The 12,268-nt window shown below is 39.0% G+C and overlaps 1 protein-coding gene across 2 annotated transcripts in view; it reads left to right on the top strand.

The window, feature by feature from the left end:
* The window catches only part of LOC137979021 (putative E3 ubiquitin-protein ligase UBR7), a 98,061-nt gene that overhangs the window by 33,494 nt on the left and 52,299 nt on the right, over positions 1-12,268 (top strand). The window contains exons 3-4 of one of the 2 annotated variants that reach the window (XM_068826171.1): positions 10,216-10,276; positions 10,926-11,021. In XM_068826171.1, the coding sequence (XP_068682272.1) occupies positions 10,216-10,276; positions 10,926-11,021 (157 nt within the window). Of the gene's footprint in view, positions 1-10,215; positions 10,277-10,925; positions 11,082-12,268 lie in introns of both variants that reach the window. The other variant, XM_068826170.1, reaches the window with a different exon arrangement.

The raw sequence follows: 12,268 nt of genomic DNA, 5'->3' as shown, positions 1-12,268 counted from the left end.
CGGTTCACAAAAGAACAGTTAACCTTTTCTTTTTGGACAGTTTCATTTCAAAACCACTTATTTTGTTTGACAAACCATCGTAAAACTATTTGTGTTTTCTCTCTCAATTTCTTTATTTTGGGGGATGATGGCCACCCATAGAGAAGCAAGTATTCTTTCCACATACTGTATCATTATTGAACTTGCCAAATTTCAATTTTAATTGATACATACCGGTACTTGTGAGGCATTGGAGCCTACATGTATTCCGGTACTATTTTGAGACCAAATGTAGGAACAAATTTAAGAATGGTTTTTTCTTTTTTCATCGCTTTCATTAGCAATAAATTGTTATGTGTAATCATAGCAATTGCAGCATGTTGATTGCGCATGGAAAAAAAAATTTAAGAATGTACTGTGATTAGTGGAGAAATGAAGTCTATTAATTATCTGAACGCTTATCGTTTGCATATGAGTTATAATTAAAGAATTTAATGCAAAACCAGCAAGCGAAACAAACTTAGGAAATTCTGAAGTCTGATGTTCAAATCATCTTTGCTCCCATGCTGATGCCGTATGTAAGCATACGGCTTGATTAGACTGCTTACCGTAAGTCACTGCCAAGTGTTGTGGAGTTCACTGAGTATTAAATGAAGTTCCTGTAGTTTACAAAGTTGCTATACACAGCAGACGCCATGTGACGACTCACGCGATGTGTACGTTTGTACATGTAAACAGTTAACATGAATGACCAAATTCTTCCTTAATAAGTGTTTTGTGTGCTTCCTTTAGGTTGGCCCTTACTTCATTGGTTATTTCTAAATGTTTGCTGTTGAAGTAAGGAAATGACTATTGATGATGCAATTCTGCATGATGCAATAGCACTTCTTTGTATACTTTGCTGAAGGAAGTTTGTTTCCTGATAGGTCCGCTAATTGATTTTTTTTTTTGGCATAAACGTAACTTTGCAAATCTATTTTATCTGGAGACTTGAAATTCAAACTTGTGCAGTTGTCTTCGTTTTATCATTGCCATTTTGGTGAGAAGTATGGGCAGCCATCGCCGCCAAAAACACATGGAACAGAGAAAAAGGAAATGGTTTAGTGATGGTTTGCCAAACAAAATAAGTGGTTTTGAAATGAAACTGTCGAAAAACAAAAGGTTGAGTGTTGTTTTGTGAAGCGGCTCATTTAAAATTGAAATGGTTTAGATTGTTTTGAAATTGTTCCGACGACGATGTTAAAACGGAACAGACTAATTCATATTGGTTTGTTCAACTGAGAATCCCTCCGTGAATGAAATGTGAAATGATCACGTCTGACAACAAAAAAAATGATCTTTTGCCTTGTAGGAGAATGGTTTACTCAAAGAAGGCACGATTCAGCTAATTGACAAATGACTCAAGTCACTGGCAAATGGTTTAATCAAATATGAAATGGTTTAAGAGACGGGCCATCAATTCAGTGCAAAGTCAACTGGACAAGAGAAGACTGGAATGGGTTAGTTAAAGAAGGAACGGTTCAAGTAGTCGACGAACGACTTAATGGTTTAATGACTGGGCAAGTGATTCAGTGCAATTTGTCAAATAGACAAGACGAGACTGAAATGGTTTAGTTAAAGAACGACTGGTTCAACTAATTGACAGACGACTTCACTCACCGGCCAATGGTTTAATCAAGTGTCAAATGGTTTAATAGCCGGGCAAGTGATTCAGTGCAAGGTCAAGTGGACAAGTCAAGATCGAAGTGATTTAGTCGACGGGGGGGTCTGACGTAAACATCTGTCGTCAGCCCGATAGCTTTACTCTGTTTTTGTACATAAAATGGAAACTGTGTCGAAGTGGGGTTTCGTAAAGAACATAGTCTCCTTGGCAGCCGTCTTTCGGGTGTCACACAACAAGCTTTGCGTGACATCCTGACCATTGACTACTGTACCTGACTGACTGAAAAGAAGTGTCCTTAAGGTAATCCCCTTTAAAATGACGTACTATCCAGATTTTTGTCAGACTTGGCACAATTGATATTCATACACAGGACACTTAAAAAGGCAATAAAAAGATGGTGTCATTGTGCTTGTTTTTGTGCTGCATGCAAGCAAGGTCACACAAACACCAACCGGGTTGGTGTTAGTGTCGCATTGGTTTTTTTGTTGTACTTAAAAATTTTGTGACACAGTGGTCTCTTCTTGTGATCCACCTTCCCACACGCTTGCCGTGGGAGAATGGCTGTGCTGTTCCCAACCTAGCTTACCACATTTGTTGTGTGGAGCTGCCACTTAAAGGGGTCTCTAAGACACCCGCTTGGAATGTTAGCTATGCCATGCTGATGAGGCCTAGCAAGGCCGAAACAGCTGTCCATGGCTGCTAATTGACTGGGTGTAATGGTTGTGTGCATGTGTGATGTGTTGGCCACATTGGGTTGGTGTTTGTGTCACCTTGCTTTTTTTGTTGTACGTAGAAGAAAGGGCATGCAGCGCAAAAACGAGCTAGGTGGCACCACCTTTTTGTTGCCTTTTTTTAGTGTCCTGTGTATGAATATCAATTGTGCCAAGTTTGACAAAATCCGGGATAGTGCGTCATTTTGTAGGGAATTACCGTAAGGACCCTTCTTTTTAGTCAGTCTTGTAGTCAATGGTCAGGATGTCACACAAAGCTTGTTGTGTGACATCCTGAAAGACAGCTTCGAAGGAGATTACGTTCTTCACAAAAACCCCACTTCAACACAGTTTCCATTTTATGTACAAAAACAGAGTAAAACTATCGAGAAGACAACTCTGAACTGGGAACTAGGACCTTATCTTGTTTATCTTCATGCTGTGAGCATCATCAATCATTTACATTTAGCCCTGCTCTCGAAAAACGAAAAGAATACTTCATGGAAAAAGAAGGACGAAAACAATTTCACCCGGAGTACAAAAAGCCTGTCAGGTTCGTGCCAAGTTTTATTGGACTTACTGCTGATATTTACATCAGACCCCCCCATTGACTAAATCATTTCAGTCTTGACTTGTCCATTTGACCTTGCACTGAATCACTTGCCCGGCTATTAAACCATTTACTGGTGAGTTAAGCCGTTTGTCGACTAGTTGAACCATTCCTTCTTTAACTAAACCATTTCAGTCTTCTCTTGTCCATTTGACTTTGCACTGAATCAATTGCCCGTGTCTTAAACCATTTGATACTCGATTAAACCATTTGCCGGTGAGTTAAGTCATTTGTCAATTAGCTGAATTGAGCCTTCTTTGAGTAAACCAGTCTGCTACAGGGCACAAGATCATTTGTTCTCAGTTGAATAAACCAATTAGAATTAGTCTGTTCCGTTTTAACATCGTCGTCTGAACCATTTCAAAACAATCTAAACCATTTCAATTTTGACTAAACCGGTTCACAAAAGAACAGTTAACCTTTTCTTTTTGGACAGTTTCATTTCAAAACCACTTATTTTGTTTGACAAACCATCGTAAAACTATTTGTGTTTTCTCTCTCAATTTCTTTATTTTGGGGGATGATGGCCACCCATAGAGAAGCAAGTATTCTTTCCACATACTGTATCATTATTGAACTTGTCAAATTTCAATTTTAATTGATACATACCGGTACTTGTGAGGCATTGGAGCCTACATGTATTCCGGTACTATTTTGAGACCAAATGTAGGAACAAATTTAAGAATGGTTTTTTCTTTTTTCGTCGCTTTCATTAGCAATAAATTGTTATGTGTAATCATAGCAATTGCAGCATGTTGATTGCGCATGGAAAAAAAAATTTAAGAATGTACTGTGATTAGTGGAGAAATGAAGTCTATTAATTATCTGAACGCTTATCATTTGCATATGAGTTATAATTAAAGAATTTAATGCAAAACCAGCAAGCGAAACAAACTTAGGAAATTCTGAAGTCTGATGTTCAAATCATCTTTGCTCCCATGCTGATGCCGTATGTAAGCATACGGCTTGATTAGACTGCTTACCGTAAGTCACTGCCAAGTGTTGTGGAGTTCACTGAGTATTAAATGAAGTTCCTGTAGTTTACAAAGTTGCTATACACAACAGACGCCATGTGACGACTCACGCGATGTGTACGTTTGTACATGTAAACAGTTAACATGAATGACCGAATTCTTCCTTAATAAGTGTTTTGTGTGCTTCCTTTAGGTTGGCCCTTACTTCATTGGTTATTTCTAAATGTTTGCTGTTGAAGTAAGGAAATGACTATTGATGATGCAATTCTGCATGATGCAATAGCACTTCTTTGTATACTTTGCTGAAGGAAGTTTGTTTCCTGATAGGTCCGCTAATTGATTTTTTTTTTTTGGCATAAACGTAACTTTGCAAATCTATTTTATCTGGAGACTTGAAATTCAAACTTGTGCAGTTGTCTTCGTTTTATCATTGCCATTTTGGTGAGAAGTATGGGCAGCCATCGCCGCCAAAAACACATGGAACAGAGAAAAAGGAAATGGTTTAGTGTTGGTTTGCCAAACAAAATAAGTGGTTTTGAAATGAAACTGTCGAAAAACAAAAGGTTGAGTGTTGTTTTGTGAAGCGGCTTATTTAAAATTGAAATGGTTTAGATTGTTTTGAAATTGTTCCGACGACGATGTTAAAACGGAACAGACTAATTCATATTGGTTTGTTCAACTGAGAATCCCTCCGTGAATGAAATGTGAAATGATCACGTCTGACAACAAAAAAAATGATCTTTTGCCTTGTAGCAGAATGGTTTACTCAAAGAAGGCACAATTCAGCTAATTGACAAATGACTCAAATCACTGGCAAATGGTTTAATCAAATATGAAATGGTTTAAGAGACGGGCCATCAATTCAGTGCAAAGTCAACTGGACAAGAGAAGACTGGAATGGGTTGGTTAAAGAAGGAACGGTTCAAGTAGTCGACGAACGACTTAATGGTTTAATGACTGGGCAAGTGATTCAGTGCAATTTGTCAAATAGACAAGACGAGACTGAAATGGTTTAGTTAAAGAACGACTGGTTCAACTAATTGACAGACGACTTCACTCACCGGCCAATGGTTTAATCAAGTGTCAAATGGTTTAATAGCCGGGCAAGTGATTCAGTGCAAGGTCAAGTGGACAAGTCAAGATCGAAGTGATTTAGTCGACGGGGGGGTCTGACGTAAACATCTGTCGTCAGCCCGATAGCTTTACTCTGTTTTTGTACATAAAATGGAAACTGTGTCGAAGTGGGGTTTCGTAAAGAACATAGTCTCCTTGGCAGCCGTCTTTCGGGTGTCACACAACAAGCTTTGCGTGACATCCTGACCATTGACTACTGTACCTGACTGACTGAAAAGAAGGGTCCTTAAGGTAATCCCCTTTAAAATGACGTACTATCCAGATTTTTGTCAGACTTGGCACAATTGATATTCATACACAGGACACTTAAAAAGGCAATAAAAAGATGGTGTCATTGTGCTTGTTTTTGTGCTGCATGCAAGCAAGGTCACACAAACACCAACCGGGTTGGTGTTAGTGTCGCATTGGTTTTTTTGTTGTACTTAAAAATTTTGTGACACAGTGGTCTCTTCTTGTGATCCACCTTCCCACACGCTTGCCGTGGGAGAATGGCTGTGCTGTTCCCAACCCAGCTTACCACATTTGTTGTGTGGAGCTGCCACTTAAAGGGGTGTCTAAGACACCCGCCTGGAATGTTAGCTATGCCATGCTGATGAGGCCTAGCAAGGCCGAAACAGCTGTCCATGGCTGCTAATTGACTGGGTGTAATGGTTGTGTGCATGTGTGATGTGTTGGCCACATTGGGTTGGTGTTTGTGTCACCTTGCTTTTTTTGTTGTACGTAGAAGAAAGGGCATGCAGCGCAAAAACGAGCTAGGTGGCACCACCTTTTTGTTGCCTTTTTTTAGTGTCCTGTGTATGAATATCAATTGTGCCAAGTTTGACAAAATCCGGGATAGTGCATCATTTTGTAGGGAATTACCGTAAGGACCCTTCCTTTTTGTCAGTCTTGTAGTCAGTGGTCCGGATGTCACACAAAGCTTGTTGTGTGACATCCTGAAAGACAGCTTCGAAGGAGACTTCGTTCTTCACAAAAACCCCACTTCAACACAGTTTCCATTTTATGTACAAAAACAGAGTAAAACTATCGAGAAGACAACTCTGAACTGGGAACTAGGACGTTATCTTGTTTATCTTCATGCTGTGAGCATCATCAATCATTTACATTTAGCCCTGCTCTCGAAAAACGAAAAGAATACTTCATGCAAAAAGAAGGACGAAAACAATTTCACCCGGAGTACAAAAAGCCTGTCAGGTTCGTGCCAAGTTTTATTGGACTTACTGCTGATATTTACATCAGACCCCCCATTGACTAAATCATTTCAGTCTTGACTTGTCCATTTGACCTTGCACTGAATCACTTGCCCGGCTATTGAACCATTTCACACTTGATTAAACCATTGGCCAGTGAGTTAAGTCGTCCGTCGATTAATTGAACCATGCGTTCTTTAACTAAACCATTTCAGTCTCGTCTTGTCCATTTGACCTTGCAGTGAATCACTTTCCTGGCCATTAAACCATTTACTGGTGAGTTAAGCCGTTTGTCGACTAGTTGAACCATTCCTTCTTTAACTAAACCATTTCAGTCTTCTCTTGTCCATTTGACTTTGCACTGAATCAATTGCCCGTGTCTTAAACCATTTGATACTCGATTAAACCATTTGCCGGTGAGTTAAGTCATTTGTCAATTAGCTGAATTGAGCCTTCTTTGAGTAAACCAGTCTGCTACAGGGCACAAGATCATTTGTTCTCAGTTGAATAAACCAATTAGAATTAGTCTGTTCCGTTTTAACATCGTCGTCTGAACCATTTCAAAACAATCTAAACCATTTCAATTTTGACTAAACCGGTTCACAAAAGAACAGTTAACCTTTTCTTTTTGGACAGTTTCATTTCAAAACCACTTATTTTGTTTGACAAACCATCGTAAAACTATTTGTGTTTTCTCTCTCAATTTCTTTATTTTGGGGGATGATGGCCACCCATAGAGAAGCAAGTATTCTTTCCACATACTGTATCATTATTGAACTTGTCAAATTTCAATTTTAATTGATACATACCGGTACTTGTGAGGCATTGGAGCCTACATGTATTCCGGTACTATTTTGAGACCAAATGTAGGAACAAATTTAAGAATGGTTTTTTCTTTTTTCATCGCTTTCATTAGCAATAAATTGTTATGTGTAATCATAGCAATTGCAGCATGTTGATTGCGCATGGAAAAAAAAATTTAAGAATGTACTGTGATTAGTGGAGAAATGAAGTCTATTAATTATCTGAACGCTTATCGTTTGCATATGAGTTATAATTAAAGAATTTAATGCAAAACCAGCAAGCGAAACAAACTTAGGAAATTCTGAAGTCTGATGTTCAAATCATCTTTGCTCCCATGCTGATGCCGTATGTAAGCATACGGCTTGATTAGACTGCTTACCGTAAGTCACTGCCAAGTGTTGTGGAGTTCACTGAGTATTAAATGAAGTTCCTGTAGTTTACAAAGTTGCTATACACAACAGACGCCATGTGACGACTCACGCGATGTGTACGTTTGTACATGTAAACAGTTAACATGAATGACCGAATTCTTCCTTAATAAGTGTTTTGTGTGCTTCCTTTAGGTTGGCCCTTACTTCATTGGTTATTTCTAAATGTTTGCTGTTGAAGTAAGGAAATGACTATTGATGATGCAATTCTGCATGATGCAATAGCACTTCTTTGTATACTTTGCTGAAGGAAGTTTGTTTCCTGATAGGTCCGCTAATTGATTTTTTTTTTTTGGCATAAACGTAACTTTGCAAATCTATTTTATCTGGAGACTTGAAATTCAAACTTGTGCAGTTGTCTTCGTTTTATCATTGCCATTTTGGTGAGAAGTATGGGCAGCCATCGCCGCCAAAAACACATGGAACAGAGAAAAAGGAAATGGTTTAGTGATGGTTTGCCAAACAAAATAAGTGGTTTTGAAATGAAACTGTCGAAAAACAAAAGGTTGAGTGTTGTTTTGTGAAGCGGCTTATTTAAAATTGAAATGGTTTAGATTGTTTTGAAATTGTTCCGACGACGATGTTAAAACAGAACAGACTAATTCATATTGGTTTGTTCAACTGAGAATCCGTCCGTGAATGAAATGTGAAATGATCACGTCTGACAACAAAAAAAATGATCTTGTGCCCTGTAGCAGAATGGTTTACTCAAAGAAGGCACGATTCAGCTAATTGACAAATGACTCAAGTCATTGGCAAATGGTTTAATCAAATATGAAATGGTTTAAGAGACGGGCCATCAATTCAGTGCAAAGTCAACTGGACAAGAGAAGACTGGAATGGGTTAGTTAAAGAAGGAACGGTTCAAGTAGTCGACGAACGACTTAATGGTTTAATGACTGGGCAAGTGATTCAGTGCAATTTGTCAAATAGACAAGACGAGACTGAAATGGTTTAGTTAAAGAACGACTGGTTCAACTAATTGACAGACGACTTCACTCACCGGCCAATGGTTTAATCAAGTGTCAAATGGTTTAATAGCCGGGCAAGTGATTCAGTGCAAGGTCAAGTGGACAAGTCAAGATCGAAGTGATTTAGTCGACGGGGGGGTCTGACGTAAACATCTGTCGTCAGCCCGATAAATCTTGGCACAAACCTGACAGGACTTGTGTACTTTGGGTGAAATTGTTTTCGTCCTTCTTTTTGCATGAAGTATTGTTTTTGTTTTTTGAGAGCAAGGCTAAATGTACAATGTAACTGATTAATGATGTCCACAGCATGAAGATAAACAAGATAAGGTCTTGTTTCCCAGTTCAGAGTTGTGTTCTTGATAGCTTTACTCTGTTTTTGTACATAAAATGGAAACTGTGTCGAAGTGGGGTTTCGTAAAGAACATAGTCTCCTTGGCAGCCGTCTTTCGGGTGTCACACAACAAGCTTTGCGTGACATCCTGACCATTGACTACTGTACCTGACTGACTGAAAAGAAGGGTCCTTAAGGTAATCCCCTTTAAAATGACGTACTATCCAGATTTTTGTCAGACTTGGCACAATTGATATTCATACACAGGACACTTAAAAAGGCAATAAAAAGATGGTGTCATTGTGCTTGTTTTTGTGCTGCATGCAAGCAAGGTCACACAAACACCAACCAGGTTGGTGTTAATGTCGCATTGGTTTTTTTGTTGTACTTAAAAATTTTGTGACACAGTGGTCTCTTCTTGTGATCCACCTTCCCACACGCTTTCCGTGGGAGAACGGCTGTGCTGTTCCCAACCCAGCTTACCACATTTGTTGTGTGGAGCTGCCACTTAAAGGGGTGTCTAAGACACCCGCCTGGAATGTTAGCTATGCCATGCTGATGAGGCCTAGCAAGGCCGAAACAGCTGTCCATGGCTGCTAATTGACTGGGTGTAATGGTTGTGTGCATGTGTGATGTGTTGGCCACATTGGGTTGGTGTTTGTGTCACCTTGCTTTTTTTGTTGTACGTAGAAGAAAGGGCATGCAGCGCAAAAACGAGCCAGGTGACACCACCTTTTTGTTGCCTTTTGTTAGTGTCCTGTGTATGAATATCAATTGTGCCAAGTTTGACAAAATCCGGGATAGTGCATCATTTTGTAGGGAATTACCGTAAGGACCCTTCTTTTTAGTCAGTCTTGTAGTCAATGGTCAGGATGTCACACAAAGCTTGTTTTGTGACATCCTGAAAGACAGCTTCGAAGGAGACTACTTTCTTCACAAAAACCCCACTTCAACACAGTTTCCATTTTATGTACAAAAACAGAGTAAACTGTCGAGAAGACAACTCTGAACTGGGAACTAGGACCTTATATATATATATATTTTTTTTTTTACTCAAGTACAGAAAGATGTCCAACTATGTTCAAATGGGTGTTGGTATTAAAAAATTTAATCTGATTCAAAACATTTTCACTGGTTTAAAAAAAAAGTTTAACTAGTGGAAAAAAAATGAACTACAACATATATTCACACGTTCCCAATCTTGCATTTCTGTTGCAAACCAAAATTTAACATCCTCTGTGTCAATACCATCATCTGTCTACCAAAAATGTGCATGTCAAAATTCCCCGTCATTTCTCTCTTATGCATACTTATGTAACTATTTTATCTGACACAAATACATGTACACAATAATAAACTTGTGAAATTAAAATAAATTTGAAATATTTATGTAATAAAGCATGTTTTTTGTTTGTCTTTAGAGATTTTCGTTGTGATTGTGGCAACAGGAAATTTTCTACTTTCAAGTGCAAGTTGTTTGGGGTAAGTGTATTTTGTCTGGTGATTTTCATACATGTAGTACAGTTGAAGCATCTAAAATGCCAAGAGATATTAATGCAATAATTATTTATACTAATGCAATAATTATTAGTAGTAGGCACAAAATATTTGACCATTCCAACATAGAAAAAATTTTAGGGCGATTGTTAATCTGATCAACCCCAATACCGACTTGCCATACTTGCAGAGATCAACTTGAATAGTAGCAAGGTGGCGTGGATAACAGCATTCTTTAACAATTAAAGTTGTCCATTGGCAGTGCAATAAACCCACTTCACTGAATCACTCTTACATAGGATTAACCCATTGCCTCCTACATGTAGGATTGGGACTTAATAGAATTTACTCTGTCTCACACTAATAGATTTACTTGTCAATGGGGGGGAGGAGTTTGGGAGTCAATGGCTTACAAAATATTCAAATGGAAGTTGCTTATGTTGGAGGTGAAGCTAATGAGTTTTGAGAGTGTGAGTTGCCTGAAGCCAAGTGTTAGTTGTCTCTGAATAAGAGAACAGCCTCAGTTGGCCCTCTTGAAAAGCAAGCCGGAGCCTTGACATGTGTTCTCAATGATTAAGACTGATCCATTTGTGAACTGATTGGTTGACTGATTTCATGTCACTTTCTGTCATAGCAAAAAGACCCAGAAAATAAACTGAACAAGTATAATCAAAACTTCAAAGGAGTCTATTGCACTTGCCACAGGCCATACCCTGATTTGGAGGATGAGGTACAATGTGCAATGTGTGCTGTTGTAGGTGACTCACGTTACAACTGCATGTATCTCGGGGTGAGATTACACAGTGACACCAACGCTTACACAACTTTTGTTTCATTAAAAAGGCATTTTATTTCAGTTGTTGTTGTTGTTGAAAGATGATGTTTTGCTGTTTTGTTTTGTTGTTTCTGTGTTTTGCTGTTTCATGGTTTAGTAATGCCCTTGTAATATGTACTTAATGTATAGCCCCAAGGAAATAGTTTGTTTTGTTTTCCTTAGAGTTCATCTTGGGAAACATGAGGACTCAAGGGAAAACAACACTAACTAGTCTCCCAAGGCACGAGGCACATAGACCTTCCCTTCCAAAAATCGCAGCAAAACATACAGTGTTTGCAACAACTGCAGCATTGTCTGCTGGTCGGGATACATTTGATCAGGGGCACGTGACCAAGTTGAGGAGTAATTGAGAGGAAGTTACGGGAAACTCAACACTGGACAACTTCTGGGGAAAACTGTAATTGCCCTGAGCGGGATTTGAACCCACGTCCCCCTGATCACTAGTCGGGTGTGATGACCACTACACTATCAGGACAACCATGCTGGCAACATGGCTGATTGATCACTTAATGTGTGGCATTTACGTGGGACTCCCTAAGGGCCAGTTCTTCTATGATACGTTGTTGGCTCAAGGGATCTACTTAACTGACTCTTTACATTAATTACCCTTGTCCGCCTGAGTGTGAATCACATGTTGATCCAGCAATATCACATAGAAAAACTGTATCTTAATTTAAAAGCAGTGTCGCAAAGTCCGATGTAGGTTTCCTTCCTGGTGTTAGTGGTGACTTCAGCGGAAAATGTCATCTACCAGGCGCAAGTCACCACTAACACCACGAAGGAAACCTACATCGGACTTTGCGACACTGCTTTTACATTAAGGTACAGGAACCATACATGTTCATTTCGTAATGAGCGGTACAAACATGCTACCGAGCTTAGTAAGTACATATGGAGCTTAAGCTAACCGCGTGAAAAAACTATGTCCCTGTTTAAGCTAACCGCGTGAAAAAACTATGTCCCTGTTTAAAAGATTGGAACATTGCATATGACATTAGATGGCGGAAAGTGAAACAAGCTAGGTCTTATTCGAATGTAACTAAGAGATGCAACTTGTGTGTGTGGGAGAAATTTTTCATATTACGAAGGCCAGAAATGTCAACTCTCAACAGGAGAAATGAGCTTGTATCGGGTTGTAGACA

The sequence above is a fragment of the Montipora foliosa genome, chromosome 12 (genome assembly GCF_036669935.1).
Source record: "Montipora foliosa isolate CH-2021 chromosome 12, ASM3666993v2, whole genome shotgun sequence".
NCBI classification, from domain to species: Eukaryota; Metazoa; Cnidaria; class Anthozoa; order Scleractinia; family Acroporidae; genus Montipora; species Montipora foliosa.
This window is presented reverse-complemented; position numbering and strand designations above follow the sequence as displayed.